The following is a 16,270-nucleotide window of genomic DNA, read 5'->3' as shown; positions in this document are numbered from 1 at the left end:
GTCCCATCCCCAGCCTTAGTCAGTCCCAGTCCCATCCCCAGCCTTAGTCAGTCCCTGTCCCATCCCCAGCCTTAGTCAGTCCCATCCCCAGCCTTAGTCAGTCCCAGTCACACCCCCAGCCTTAGTCAGTCCCATCCCCAGCCTTAGTCAGTCCCATCCCCAGCCTTAGTCAGCCCCATCCCCAGCCTTAGTCAGTCCCAGTCCCATCCCTTGCCTTAGTCAGTCCCATCCCCAGCCTTAGTCAGTCCCATCCCCAGCCTTAGTCAGTCCCTGTCCCATCCCTTGCCTTAGTCAGTCCCATCCCCAGCCTTAGTCAGTCCCTGTCCCATCCCCAGCCTTAGTCAGTCCCAGTCCCATCCCCAGCCTTAGTCAGTCCCAGTCCCATCCCCAGCCTTAGTCCGTCCCTGTCCCATCCCCAGCCTTAGTCAGTCCCAGTCCCATCCCCAGCCTTAGTCAGTCCCTGTCCCATCCCCAGCCTTAGTCCGTCCCTGTCCCATCCCCAGCCTTAGTCAGTCCCAGTCCCATCCCCAGCCTTAGTCAGTCCCTGTCCCATCCCTTGCCTTAGTCAGTCCCATCCCCAGCCTTAGTCAGTCCCTGTCCCATCCCCAGCCTTAGTCAGTCCCTGTCCCATCCCTTGCCTTAGTCAGTCCCTGTCCCATCCCTTGCCAAGTACCTCAACTCCACCATGACTTCATCCACAGAGTTGAATGCAGAAACGGAACTCCTTCGAGTCACTATGCGTCAATACTTCAACAATTGAAATACCCTTACTTTGTACCGTGCCTTCAGAAAGTCCCAGTCCCATTGTCCTGCTGATCTATATCACTAGATCTATTCCACTAGTTTCCGTACAATACTGTATATCAGACTTGTTCTATGCCAATAAATCAGATATCTATATCATACAGTACCTACATCCGCTTTTAATTACTTGCTGCTGCCTGGAACTAGCAAAGGGCCTTTATCAATGCTGAGCCTGGGTAATGGAGAAATGAAGTGGTTCTAGGTATGCCACACATGGAGACGTCCTAGGAAGATTTCTAGGGGGTTTATAGAAGTACCAGACGAAGACAAAGAGATGCTGAATCCAGGCTGAGATGCAATGGTTAGGTCCTGGAGAAGGAGAAGTTATCAGATGGAGAGGTGCTAGGAGTACCAGATGAAAATGAAGAGAGAAGCTGGATCCAGGCTATAGCCCTCTCTAGACAGGAGAGGAACCCAGCGGTACCCTGGAGAGATGGGAATACAAGCACATGCAACTAATGGATACGATGTCTCAATACAAAGGATGTTGCCTACCTGCCTCGAAAGGAAGCATCCTTGTGGATTGGAACACAGTCCATGTCACTGTTCAGGCCTGATTATGTCAATCACTCATGACTGTGTGTTCTCTCTCTTTACCCCTCTCCCTCGCTAACCCTCTTCCTCCCCATCCATCTCTTCCTTTCCCTCCCTCGCTAACCCTCTTCCTCCCCATCCATCTCTTCCTTCCCCTCACTCGCTAACCCTCTTCCTCCCTCGCTAACCCTCTTCTTCCCTCGCTAACTCTCTTCCTCCCCCTCCCTCGCTAACTCTCTTCCTCCCCCTCCCTCTAACCCTCTTCCTCCCTCTAACCCTCCCCTCCCCCTCCCTCGCTAACCCTCTTCCTCCCCATCCATCTCTTCTTCCCCTTCCCTCTCTAACCCTCCCCCTCCCTCGCTAACCCCCCCTCCCTCGCTAACCCTCTTCCTCCCAATCCATCTCTTCCTCCCCTTCCCTCGCTAACCCTCTTCCTCCCTCTCTCTCCTTATCCTCCCCCTCCCTCTCTTCCTCTCTTCCCCTCTTCCTCCCTCACTAACAATCATCCTCCCCCTCCCTCTCTCCTCATCCTCCCCCTCTTTCTCTTCCCCTCTTCCTCCCTCTCTTCCCGTATTCCTCCCCCTCCCTCTCTCTCCTCATCTTCCCCTTCTTTCTCTTCCTCCCCCTCCCTCTCTTCCTCTCTTCCCCTCTTCCTCCCTCACTAACAATCATCCTCCCCCTCCCTCTCTCTCCTCATCTTCCCCTTCTTTCTCTTCCTCTCCCTCCCTCTCTCTCCTCTTCCTCCACCACTCACCTTTCTTCATGCTGATGAAGGGGATGGTGTACTGTCCTATAAACTCAGAGGTGAGTCCTGTCTGGTCTCTTACAGTGAAGCGGATGAGGCTGAGGTCAGGGACAGAGATGGTGAAGTTCATGGCCGAGTCCCAACGAGGGCTCAGAGCTGTGGGAGGGAGCCAGAACAGTTACTATTTCCACCCTCAAACCCCCCCATCCACTCAAAGCCCCTATGAATAGGTGAACTCTCTATCTCTCCCTCTCTCTCCCTCTTGTCTCCACCTAGCAGTCCATGTCTGGGTGATGTGTTCTAGATAAGCTGAATCACTATTTGTTTACATCTAGGAAGTGCTCAGGCTTTAGAACAGGCTAGGTCCAAATGGAGGGTGATACGTGGCCAGGGGATGTAAACGCCTCTATAGAATAACGACTATCAAACCAACCTAGGGTACGATATGGCACCCTATTCCCTATAAATGGTGAACTACTTTAGACCAGAGCCCTATAGAACCCTATTCCCTATGTAGTGCACTACTTTAGACCAGAGCCCTATAGAACCCTATGTAGTGCACTACTTTAGACCAGAGGCCTATAGAACCCTATTCCCTATATATAGTGCACTACTTTAGACCAGAGCCCTATAGAACCCTATTCTCTATATAGTGCACTACTTTAGACCAGAGCTCTATTTGGGCCCAAAGCAGGGCCCTGGGAACCGAGTAAGGTGCTACTATATCTGATGCTATCACGAAACAATTAGACTCTTGAGTTGCGTCTTTAACACTTCGTTCATGAGTTCATTATCGCTGAGGGCAGATGAAAGCAGACAGAGGAGATTGAATGAGACATGTCCTGTTTTAAAACAGACAGAAACACATGTTATTGTACACCCAGACTTCAAGTTATGGAAATGCTTCACAAGCTGTCAATGAAATGGTCCACATTGACCTGTGTATAAGTGATATTTTTGAACATGCAAATACAACTTTTTATATAGTCTCCAGTAGCAAAAATCTAAGTCACAAATGACATTACTGCACTGTATTTATAGTGTATATGTCTAGTGTCCTCGCTTGGCTCTCTTTTCTTTCCCCTCTCTAGTGAGAGCAGCCTGTCCTCTCTCCTCTCTAGTGAGTGTAGCCTGTCCTCTCTCCTCTAGTGAGTGCAGCCTGTCCTCTCTCCTCTCTAGTGAGTGCAGCCTGATCTCTCTCCTCTCTAGTGAGTGCAGCCTGTCCTCTCTCCTCTCTAGTGAGTGCATCCTGTCCTCTCTCCTCTCTAGTGAGTGCAGCCTGTCCTCTCTCCTCTCTAGTGAGTGCATCCTGTCCTCTCTCCTCTCTAGTGAGTGCAGCCTGTCCTCTCTCCTCTCTAGTGAGTGCAGCCTGTCCTCTCTCCTCTCTAGTGAGTAAAGCCTGTCCTCTCCTGTCTAGTGGACCCTGTCCTCTCCTCTAGTGAGTGCAGCCTGTCCTCTCCTCTCTAGTGAGTGCAGCCTGTCCTCTCCTCTCTAGTGAGTGCAGCCTGTCCTCTCCTCTCTAGTGAGTGCAGCCTGTCCTCTCTCCTCTCTAGTGAGTGCAGCCTGTCCTCTCTCCTCTCTAGTGAGTGCAGACTGTCCTCTCCTCTCTAGTGGACCCTGTCCTCTCCTCTCTAGTGGACCCTGTCCTCTGTCTGATATACAGTATCGTGTCTCTCTGTCCTCTGTGTTCTTTCTGAGCGCTCGTGTCTCTCTGTCCTCGTGTTCTTTCTTAGGGCTCGTGTCTCTCTGTCCTCTTGTGTTCTTTCTGAGGTCTAGTGTAGCCTACTGTAGTTAAAGGATGAGCCCTCTACTTCTCTAAAGGCAAACCAGACAGTGTGCATCCCAAATCACACCCTATAGCCTAAAGTGCACTACCTGGATCCTGGTCAAAAGCAGTGGACTACATAGGGGAAAGAGTGCACTTTGGGACTCACCATGTGCCTTTTGAAGAGGCTAGCTCATCAGCACATTTCGCCCTCGGAAGCCCAAGAGCTGTCGGCCCGGGAATTGGATTCACGGGGAGAAGAATTAAAGTTTTATAAAGTGGTTTCCTAGGGCAGGAGACTGGTCTCTATGAGTATGGGTTCTGACTGTAGATTCAAACAGTACTTCGAGATCACAGCTAGTCTGCTCCTCTGTACACTGTATCACTCTGAGACTTTGTAGGATGAGCCCGTTTTTTTCTTCCAGACATTGACTGTCTATTTCCAGACATCGACTGTCTATTTCCAGACATCGACTGTCTATTTCCAGACATCGACTGTCTATTTCCAGACATCGACTGTCTATTTCCAGGCATCGACTGTCTATTTCCAGACATCGACTGTCTATTTCCAGACATCGACTGTCTATTTCCAGACATCGACTGTCTATTTCCAGACATTGACTGTCTATTTCAAGACATTGACTGTCTATTTCAAGACATTGACTGTCTATTTCCAGACATTGACTATTTTTCCCAGACATTGACTGTCTATTTCCAGACATTGACTGTCTATTTCCAGACATTGACTGTCTATTTCCAGACATTGACTGTCTATTTCCAGACATTGACTGTCTATTTCCAGACATTGACTATCGTTCCCAGACATTGACTGTCTATTTCCAGACATCAACTGTCTATTTCCAGACATTGACTGTCTATTTCCAGACATTGACTATCTATTTCCAGACATTGACTGTCTATTTCCAGACATTGACTATCTTTCCCAGACATTGACTGTCTATTTCCAGACATCGACTGTCTATTTCAAGACATCGACTGTCTATTTCCAGACATCGACTGTCTATTTCCAGACATCGACTGTCTATTTCCAGACATTGACTGTCTATTTCCAGACATTGACTGTCTATTTCCAGACATTGACTGTCTATTTCCAGACATTGACTGTCTATTTCCAGACATTGACTGTCTATTTCAAGACATTGACTATCTTTCCCAGACATTGACTGTCTTTTCCTGTCATTGACTGTCTTTTCCTGTCATTGACTGTCATTTTCCTGTCATTGACTGTCTTTTCCTTTCATTGACTGTCATAGGTTCCTTCACATACTCTAGTTTTGTTTGCTTCACCGTCGTGTTTGTTCATGCCTTTGTAACAAGACTCACGCACACTCCAATCTAACCACGTCTGAGTCGCGGTGCCTCTCATGTGTACCCGTCTCTATGCTGCAGAACACACAGTTGCTCGGTTACCATTAAGTAGATTCAATCCGGACCGCGATGGATCCGCGTCACAGCGCAATTTACATTTTAAAGGTAATTTCCGATTGACCTGACTTATGCAATGTTTACCGTGAATGCGGTTTCTACGAACAAGGAAACGTTGCCTTTAAAAAGGGCGACTGCCCCACTATTGAATCAGTGGGACAGTCGCTTGGAGAACTCACAGTTGTGTCTGACAGTGTCTGTGTGTCTCCTGCAGGAGTCTGAGTGGACACTGTGGATCTCCACGCGTACGAAGGGGTCCAGGGCCTTGCCGCTCCGCGGAACAGGCAGGTTGGAGCCACTGATAACCTTCACACAAGGGACAGGGACAGAGACAGGAGCTGTTAGTGTTTTTCCCTCTGAACACCTTACATTAATTCTGTCTCTGTGACCCCAGAGACGGTTGAACCCAGCATGCCATGGCGTAAGACAGACATACATACATACAGACAGGTGGTAGACAGACAGACAGGTGGTAGACAGACAGACAGACATGTGGTAGACAGACAGACAGACATGTGGTAGACAGACAGACAGGTGGTAGACAGACAGAGACAGACAGGTGGTAGAAAGAGACAGACAGACAGACAGACAGACAGACAGGTGGTAGACAGACAGACAGACAGACAGACAGACGGGTGGTAGACAGACAGACAGGTGGTAGACAGAGACAGACAGACAGACAGGTGGTAGACAGAGACAGACAGACAGGTGGTAGACAGACAGACAGGTGGTAGACAGAGACAGACAGACAGACAGGTGGTAGACAGACAGACAGACAGGTGGTAGACAGACAGACAGGTGGTAGACAGAGACAGACAGACAGGTGGTAGACAGAGACAGACAGACAGGTGGTAGACAGACAGACAGACAGGTGGTAGACACAGACAGACATACAGACAGCTGGTAGACAGACAGAAAGACAGACAGGTGGTAGACAGGCAGGTGGTAAACAGACAGATAGACAGGTGGTAGACAGACAGGTGGCAGACAGACAGACAGACAGGTGGTAGACAGACAGACAGACAGGTGGTAGACATACAGGTGATAGACAGACAGACAGACAGACAGACAGACAAGTGGTAGACAGACAGACAGGTGGTAGACAGACAGACAGACAGGTGGTAGACAGACATTGGAATTTCAGTTTCCTTACTGAATTCCAAATTCAAATTTTTTCTCATTGCTTTTCAATGAGGATGTACATGTTCCAATCCGATGGGGCGTGTGTTCTTATGCCTGCCTCGGGGCCTGGTGCCAGGGATTCATCAGCACTACGAGTGGGCATGGGGGAGAGAACCGAGTGAGCGAGGGAAGGAGGGAGGAAGGGAGGAGGGAAGTAGAAGTGTAATTACACCAGTCTGGCAGGCTTATCTGTAGTCCACTCTCTCCTCTTCTCTCGTCCCTATGCCCAACCCTGATCAAAGACAAACCTGCATGCAGTTATCTGGATATGCCTGCCTGGCACCGGTGGATCCGCCTCACTCAGGAAACAGGAAGTCAATGACCCCCCCCCCCCCCCCCCCCCCCAACTGCCTCATAGTGGTGCTATAGGTATTGTGAGGTTTGATCATCAGCCCGGTGATTACCAGGCTAGTGTTACATGTGTCGGACTGAACATCAGTTAAATCACTGTGTGATGGACTGATCCGTGACTCATTGATTTAGGGTAAGGGGTTAGGGTTAGGGTTAGGGTTAGGGGTTAGGGGTTAGGGTTAGGGGTTAGGGTTAGGGTTAGGGTTAGGGGTTAGGGTTAGGGTTAGGGGTTAGGGTTAGGGTTAGGGGTTAGGGTTAGGGTTAGGGGTTAGGGTTAGGGGTTAGGGTTAGGGTTAGGGTAAGGGGGAACTATGCATGACTATGGGGTTTCTGGGGGGTTATGGTAGTTACACACAATCCCAAATCTCACTCAGATTCAGGGTCAGTGAAGTCCATTCTTCTGCTCCAGGAAACCGATTGTTAGGAAATAGATTGGTAAAACAGAATACCAAATAGATTGGTAAAACAGTATACCAAATAGATTGGTAAAACAGTATACCAAATAGATTGGTAAAACAGTATACCAAATAGATTGGTAAAACAGAATACCAAATAGATTGGTAAAACAGAATACCAAATAGATTGGTAAAACAGTATACCAAATAGATTGGTAAAACAGTATACCAAATAGATTGGTAAAACAGTATACCAAATAGATTGGTAAAACAGAATACCAAATAGATTGGTAAAACAGAATACCAAATAGATTGGTAAAACAGAATACCAAATAGATTGGTAAAACAGTATACCAAATAGATTGGTAAAACAGAATACCAAATAGATTGGTAAAACAGTATACCAAATAGATTGGTAAAACAGTATACCAAATAGATTGGTAAAACAGTATACCAAATAGATTGGTAAAACAGTATACCAAATAGATTGGTAAAACAGTATACCAAATAGATTGGTAAAAGAGAATACCAAATAGATTGGTAAAACAGAATACCAAATAGATTGGTAAAAGAGAATACCAAATAGATTGGTAAAACAGAATACCAAATAGATTGGTAAAAGAGAATACCAAATAGATTGGTAAAACAGTATACCAAATAGATTGGTAAAACAGTATACCAAATAAATTGGTAAAACAGAATACCAAATAGATTGGTAAAACAGTATACCAAATAGATTGGTAAAACAGAATACCAAATAGGTCCATAGAGTTGAAAAGGAAGCAGCGTTATTTTCCTACCTCTTCTAGTTGAATTTTTCAATACAGCAGCATACCTATTTATAAGTGAACATTATTCTATTTATAAATCTGATTCCACTGGACTTGAAAGCTCTGCTAGGGCTTTCTAGGAGGCTTTTCCCTGGAGTGGAGTACCAGACCTGAAGCACAGGATGTTGATACATAAAGGTGGTTTTTTTGGTTTTCTCTCTGATAAGAGAATACATGTATTTTTCATGCGCAGGGGGAGTCTAGTTTAGTCTACTGAAGCAATAAGGCCCGAGGGGGTATGGCGTATGGCTAATATACCACGGTTAAAGGGCTGTTCTTACTCACAACGCAATGCAGAGTGCCTGGATTTACAGTCCTTAGCTGTGGTTAATTTGCCTTAAACCACAAACCCCCAGAGGTGCCTTATTTCTATTATAAACTGGTTAACAACGTAATTACAACAGTAAACAGGTCATTCTACGTCATACCCGTGGTATATTGTCTGTTATAAACTGGGTGGTTTGAGCCCCGAATGCTTATTGGCTGACAGCCAATCAATAAGTGCATTGAGGACGTCGTCCCCACAGTGACTGTACGTACATACCCCAACCAGAAGCCATGGATTACAGGCAACATCCTCACTGAGCTAAAGGGTAGAGCTGCCGCTTTCAAGGTAGCTTATAAGAAATCCTGCTATGCCCTGCGACGAACCATCAAACAGGCAAAGCATCAATACAGGGCAAAGATTGAATCATACTACACCGGCTCTGATGCTCGTCTTATGTGGCAGGGCTTGCAAACTATTACAGACTACAAAGGGAAGCACAGCTGTGAGCTGCCCAGTGACACGAGCCTACCAGACGAGCTAAAGGCATGCATCAGCTGTCAGCATCAGCTGTTCCGGACGACTGTGTGATCACGCTCTCCGTAGCCGACGTGAGTAAGACCTTTAAAAAGGCCAACATTCACAAGGCCGCGGGGCCAGACGGATTACCCAGACGTGTGCTCCGGGCATGTGCTGACCAACTGGCAGGTGTCTTCACTGATATTTTCAACATGTCCCTGATTGAGTCTCTAATACCAACATATTTCAAGTAGACCACCATAGTCCCTGTGCCCAAGAACACAAAGGCAACTTGCCTAAATGACTACAGACCCGTAGCACTCACGTCCGTAGCCATGAAGTGCTTTGAAAGGCTGGTCATGGCTCACATCAACACCATTATCTCAGAAACCATAGACCCACTTCAATTTGCATACCGCCCAAACAGATCCACAGATGACGCAATCCACACTGCCCTTTCCCACCTGGACAAAAGGAACACCTATGTGAGAATGCTATTCATTGACTACAGCTCAGCATTCAACACCATATTGCCCTCAAAGCTCATCACTAAACTAAGGATCCTGGGACTAAACATCTCCTTCTGCAACTTGATCCTGGACTTCCTGACGGGCCGCCCCCAGGAAGTGAAGGTAGGTAACAACACATCTGCCATGCTGATCCTCAACATGGGGTCCCCATAGGTGTGCGTGCTTAGTCCCCTCCTGTACTCCCTGTTCACCCACGACTACTTGGCCAGACACGACTCCAACACCATCGTTAAGTTTGCAGACAACACAACAGTGGTAGGCCTGATCACCGACAACGACGTGACAGCATATAGGGAGGAGGTCAGAGACATGGTCGTTTGGTGCCAGGACAGCAACCTCTCCCTCAACATAACCAAGACTAAGGAGATGATTGTGGACTACAGGAAAAGGAGGACCGAGCACGCCCCTGTCATGACGTTAGCCTTTTTGGGTATAGCAAGCCCCATCCCCCTCTCCCTGCCTCCCCCTTTCCTCCTTCAACTAGGCTGCTGAGGTCAGAGAGACGTCGTAAATTCCTGAGGATCTCCTCATGGACACACAGTATAGAGAGAGTACATTTTCATAGAGGACAAAGGAAATCCTTCCACCTCACAGAACTTGAGGTACAAACAAATGTCATGTTCTGGAGAAAGTATAAAAGATCGGTGAAGAATCCAGCTACGAACTGGTCCGTTTGTCACAACTTGGGGAAGCTCATGGGAGACGGTGTGGCCACATTACCATAATGCTGTTCATATAATAGTCTCAGATATGAGGTTTACATCTAATTGTTGTATAAGATGAATGAGTGAGTATGATACCGTTTGTATAATTGTGTAATATGATTGTGGACTGTTTACAGACATACGCCCCCTTTGGAGAGATTGGGTACCCCTAGTAAACTGGAAAAAAAATCTGTCAAAAATTGCTAATATATGCAAATAAAAATTATTATTGGATAGAAAACACTCTAAAGATTCTAAAACCGTTGGAATTATGTCTGTAAGTATAGCAGAACTCACAGGGCAGGCATTCTTCCAAACTAGTTTTTGTGGCCATGAAAGTTGGAGCAACTTTGACGATTGGGGACACTTTCTATCTCTTCCGCTAGATGTCCTCTTTCATTAGAGCTTTGAATCGTTCAAATCCCGCGAGAATTGACCCTATGGGAGTGAAATTAGTGCGTGCCACGAGAGAATAGGCTGTGCGTATGGGCGCGAATTGGTCCCAGCCATTCCTTTGTTCCAGCACTCAAGAGAAGAGCAGACGATGGCCGATTGAATTGAAGTTTGTTTTGCGTGTCTAAAACATCATGAAGCTTGCTTCTGCACTTAGTTTGACCTGTTTAGTCGACATATAATATGTAATTTTGAAGTTTTGATGCGCAACTTTTCCGGACCAGAGGACGTTTTGGGTGCATTTCAGCTGATGTTATTAGCAGTAGCTAATACAAAGACGCAAGACTTGAAACCAAACGATGTATTGGGTAAGTATGAAGCCTTCCAGAACATTCTGAACGAAGACCATCGAAGGTAAGGGAATATTTATGCTTAAATCTGTGTTTCTGTTGACTCCAACATTACGTGGAAATGTAGCTTGGAACTGAGCGCTGTCTCAGCATATGGAATAGTGTGCGATTTCTGTAACGTTAAAAATAAATCTAACACAGCGGTTGCATAAAGAAGCAGTGTATCTTTCTAACTATATGTAGAACATGTATATTTAGTCAAAGTTTATGATGTCTATTTACGTTATCTTGCCGCGCTACATAGATTTCCTGCGGGCATTTTTGAGTAATTTCTGAACGTGAACTCACTGTAAATGGACATTTATGGATATAAATGGCATATTATTGAAAAAAAAAATATGTACTGTGTAACATGTCATATTACTGTCATCTGATGAAGATTTTCAAAAGGTTAGTGAGCGATTTATTTTTTAATCCTGCGTTTGTTGATTGCATGTTTTGGCTATTGAAATGAGCTGTGTCTGGTGGTGGTTTTACATATATATGTGCTATGTTTTCGCCGTAAAACATTTTAGAAATCTGACTTGCTGGCTAGATGAAGGTGTTTAGGTGTTTATCTTTCATTTGAGCTATTGGACTTGTTAATGTGTGGAGGTTAAATATTTTTAAGAATATTTTTGCGTTCCATGCGCCACCGTTTCAGCTGAACGTGGGAGGGTTGATTCCCAATTGGGAACCAGTATCGTAGACAGGTTAATGAAGAAAAACACAATTCCCTTTTGATTTGAACTAAATCAGAGGACCGCCCTGAGCCCAGTTAGGGTCAGGCCTCCTGGGACCGCCCCTGAGCCCAGTTAGGGTCAGGCCTCCTGGGACAGCCCTTTTTCGGCCCTTCCGAATAAATCCCCCACTCGGGTTTTCGATCAGCAGACCGAGCTTACCTCAATTACGAGATGGCCAGAGTTTTTCTCCATTAGGAAGACAAAGGTTATCGACTATCGATACCGACAGAATAAGAACAAGACTTTGATTATAATTACTAGTCTGCAGCTAGGAATTCAGTATCATTGAACGCGAAAAATGACAACCGCCGAAACATCCACTCTATAACGAAACGAATGAATGTCACTCTGAACTACCCACTATAACCACAACAGAGAGAGAGAGGGAGAGAGTCGGACAATTATACAAAATAAATTAACTTTTCACCAGCGATCAAGACGACACACTGAGCGTAAATATATATATTGATTGCAATTGTTCCCGAATGAGTGAGCGTTCATGTGCAAATTAACATTTCAATTGTTATAATTATCACTTTGTAGTGACTTCTTAGTCGACCCCCACTTCCCCTTATTTTAAACAAGCCGCCATGCCGGTTCAGCCCACTAGGGCACATTCTCATTTCATGTAACCACATTTACCTTGTTTGTTTGTTTATGCATTTCTGTGAATTACTTAGTTAGTAATAAATAAATGATTTAAGACAATTGATGTATGGATGACTCATAGTGAAGACTGGGTTCGTGCAGATAACCAACAATTTACGACGTTTGGAATGAGACTAACGTGAGGTAAAGTAAATAATTCATTCATTTGAAGACTAATTGATCAGTTAAAATATCTGAAAAGTTATTTTAGGAAATTATAACTTTGTAATCTGAATATTTTCCTTGGTCCCCTGACTTCCTAGTTAATTACAGTTACATGATTAATCAGTCTAATCGCGTAATACTAATTACAGAGAATCTTTGATAAAAACTATAAGTCTTCAGTTAATGATAGTAAAGACACGACACCCCCCATTCTCATCGACGGGGCTGTAGTGGAGCAGGTTGAGAGCTTCAAGTTCCTTGGTGTCCACATCACCAACAAACTAGAACGGTCCAAACACACCAAGACAGTCGTGAAGATGGCACGACAAAGCCTATTCCCCCTCAGGAAACTAAAAAGATTTGGCATGAGTCCTCAGATTCTCAAAAGGTTCTACAGCTGCACCATCGAGAGCATCACTGCCTGGTACAGCAATCGCTCGGCCTCCGACCGCAAGGCACTTCAGAGGGTAGTGCATACGGCTCAGTACATCACTGGGGCAAAGCTGCCGGCCATCCAGGACCTCTACACCAGACTGTGTCAGAGGAAGGCCCTAAAAATTGTCAAAGACCCCAGCCACCCCAGTCATAGACTGTTCTCTCTACTACCGCATGGCAAGCGGTACCGGAGTGCCAAGTCTAGGACAAAAAGGCTTCTCAACAGTTTTTATCCCCAAGCCATAAGACTCCTGAACAGGTAATCAAATGGCTACCCGGACTATCTGCAAAGGACAGCGTTTAATTGGAGTCTGTAGAGTCTTCTCCTTGAGTCTGCTAATGTAGACCGGGAGGCCACAAACTGAAACTGGTCTTTGACTTCCCAGAGATAATGTGTTTTTTAGTCTATCTATGTTGCTGTGGAAGTGGATGTGGTAACGTAACCCCAAAAAGTTATAGAGGTAGAGACGCAGTAGGTTAGAGGTAGAGACGCAGTAAGTTAGGGGTAGAGACGCAGTAGGTTGGAGGTAAAGATGCAGTAGGTTAGAGGTAGAGACGCAGTAAGTAGCAAAGCAGTAAGTTAGAGGTAGAGAGGCAGTAAGTTAGAGGTTGAGACGCAGTAAGTTAGAGGTAGAGAAGCAGTAAGTTAGAGGTAGAGACGCAGTAGGTTAGAGGTAGAGAGGCAGTGGGTTAGAGGTAGAGAGGCAGTAAGTTAGAGGTAGAGACGCAGTAGGTTAGAGGTAGAGAAGCAGTAAGTTAGAGGTAGAGACGCAGTAAGTTAGAGGTAGAGACGCAGTAGGTTAGAGGTAGAGACGCAGTAAATTAGAGGTAGAGACGCAGTAAATTAGAGGTAGAGACGCAGTAAATTAGAGGTAGAGACGCAGTAAGTTAGAGGTAGAGACGCAGTAAGTTAGAGGTAGAGAAGCAGTAAGTTAGAGGTAGAGACGCAGTAAGTTAGAGAAGCAGTAAGTAGAGAAGCAGTAAGTTAGAGGTAGAGAAGCAGTAAATTAGAGGTTGAGAAGCAGTAAGTTAGAGAAGCAGTAAGTAGAGAAGCAGTAAGTTAGAGGTAGAGAAGCAGTAAATTAGAGGTTGAGAAGCAGTAAGTTAGAGGTAAAGGTAGATATAAATGTTCCAGATAGGATGGACACCCCCTCCCACACCACACTCCCTCCCCTCCCCCCACATTCCTCCCCTCCCCCCACATTCCACCCCTCCCAACTCACACACACACATCCTTGCATCACACAGTTCTAGTACCTTCAGCAGTAGGTGTGCTGGCTTCAGGTTGTGACGGTAACTGTTTGGATTAAAGCCCCATTGATTGGTTCTGAGGAAGAGGGGTTTGAGGACGTAACCACAGCCACCGTTGTCCTGGAAACGCCCGTTGTTCAGGTCCATGGGCAGGCCCAACGACTGGAAGTTCAGAGCCACTGTAAAGAGAGTGCAGATGACACAATTGTAGTCCACACGGGCACAGACAAGACCAGACAGATTACATTCTCCAGCCCTCCGTCATCCTAGATTAGACCGGGATTGGACTACAAGACACAAATCTAAACATTCAATGTATTTCCTTACAGTTCAACATTACCAAGCATAGCCAGGGGTCTTTGAATATAGTTTGATTTGTTTATTGAAAAGTTGTGTTTTGTTTTCATGTCAAATAGAATGACAAAGGTGATTCATCTCCTTCTGCCTTCAAGCAATTAAAATGATGTTGTCATCAATCTCAGTCTTACCAAAGAAACAAAGTCGTCATGAAAGGAATACAAAGTGAATGTCTGTGTGACATAAATACATTTTATTTTCGCAAAGGTTTTTTTTGTGACTATTTTCAAATGTAACGTCAAGTTTATTTTTCATAATGAATGAATTGAATATCGTATTGACTCAATGCTTTCACATTTAAACACGGCAAGAAAGAATGATCGCACCAAGGGGGTCCAAAGACCATCACGTTCTAATTTACATTCCAGGAAGTTTTGGTGTGAACGTGGAGCTCATTCAAAACTTTTTCTGTCCACCTACCCATCTGTGAGCCCACATTCCAGAACCCCTGAGGGTTGTAGTTGGAGGACAGGGTTCTAGAGGCTGCTGGGTAGATCCTGGTGATGAACACCATGTTGTGCTGGATGAAATCTGGAGCTGAGTGATGAGAACATGTGGTTTTTTGTACATTTCTCTGGATACGATGGACTGCTATATGAACTAAAATGACACGAGGAGACTAGGAAAGTACATGGTAACTTCATTAGCATCACATGACTAGAAGTTACTAGAAGTAACATTTTAGTTCATATAGCAGTCCATCGTACAAATGCTTATCCTGATTAAATTGGTATTACTCGTTCAGGGACAGGGTGTCCTTGCAGCATTATACATAGACTTTGTGCTTTAAAAAAAATGCCACTTCAAGGAGCCATTATAGCAAGAGGCTGATAATGGCTGTTGAGTGAAATCCATCACAACTCATCTGTCACTGCGTCATTCCTCTCCACTCTATCTCCGTAGCACAATGACCTGTTTACTGATTGTGCTTTGAATTCGAATCTCAACAGTCTCTTTTCATTCAAATCTCAATGGACTCGTTTCATTCCAATTCTCAACTGTCTTTTTTTCCCTTTTCACAGTATGAATATGAGACACTCAAACTCCTGTTTTTACTGCTGCCTGTGTTCAACACTTGATACATTGCTAGATACTTGCAAATGTGCCCCCCCCCCCCCCCCCCTCCCATGTGCAGTTTGAAACACTAATTTGGTAAGTCTTCCAAGGTACAAAACCTGAGGTCTTGACCAGCTTGTGTGCCTTCTTCTCCCCCAGAGAGGTATTCTCATAGTACTGCTGGTGTTCTCTGGCATGGCTGAAGCTGTGGAACTTCACTGACTTGGTGTAGACCACCAGGTTAGATAGAGACTCAGCAACTACTGCTGCCTTCTTCCTCTTTGCGAGAGAGAGAGAGAGAGAGATTGCGAGAGAGAGAGAGAGAGAGAGAGACAAATTGCGAGAGGGAGAACAATAAACACATTAAGGTTGTGACTAGGGTTAGGGTTGAGCTGGCGAGTGGAAATTAAACTCTAGGGTTAGGATTAAGGTTAGGGACAGGACAACCTCACTGACCCTGCTTTAGTGCTAGTGTTTATAGGGAGATGTACAGGTACAGTTTCTCCGTGTCCTCTAATCCAATATACCAGTGTATAATACCTTATATCATACCTCATTAAGAACCCTGACTTACTTTCTTCCGTTTCAATTTGGAATGATGCTTTGTTTTGAGATTAGGCTCCTCTTCCTCATCATCATCGTCATCCTCTTCCTCACTGTCTTCCCCCTCTGAGTCTCTCTCCCTCCTGTCTTCTGAGTCTCTCTCTCTCCTGTCTTCTGAGTCTCTCTCTCTCCTGTCCTCTGAGTCTCTCTCTCTCCTGTC

The 16,270-nt window shown here is 45.4% G+C and overlaps 1 protein-coding gene across 1 annotated transcript in view; it reads right to left on the bottom strand.

Moving 5' to 3' along the window:
• Positions 1–1,035: 1,035 nt before the first annotated feature.
• Positions 1,036–16,270, bottom strand: part of LOC110500557 (1-phosphatidylinositol 4,5-bisphosphate phosphodiesterase zeta-1) — a 42,196-nt gene continuing 26,961 nt past the window's right edge. The window contains exons 6-11 of the mRNA XM_090213310.1: positions 15,627–15,780; positions 14,872–14,988; positions 14,101–14,273; positions 5,474–5,600; positions 2,093–2,239; positions 1,036–1,229 (exon numbers count right to left, since the gene is read on the bottom strand). Coding sequence (XP_090069436.1) covers positions 1,147–1,229; positions 2,093–2,239; positions 5,474–5,600; positions 14,101–14,273; positions 14,872–14,988; positions 15,627–15,780 — 801 coding nt within the window. The 3' untranslated portion in view covers positions 1,036–1,146. The remainder of the gene's footprint in view (positions 1,230–2,092; positions 2,240–5,473; positions 5,601–14,100; positions 14,274–14,871; positions 14,989–15,626; positions 15,781–16,270) is intronic.

The sequence above is a fragment of the Oncorhynchus mykiss genome, chromosome 2, assembly GCF_057628025.1.
Source record: "Oncorhynchus mykiss isolate SJ-2025 chromosome 2, ASM5762802v1, whole genome shotgun sequence".
NCBI classification, from domain to species: domain Eukaryota; kingdom Metazoa; phylum Chordata; class Actinopteri; order Salmoniformes; family Salmonidae; genus Oncorhynchus; species Oncorhynchus mykiss.
This window is presented reverse-complemented; position numbering and strand designations above follow the sequence as displayed.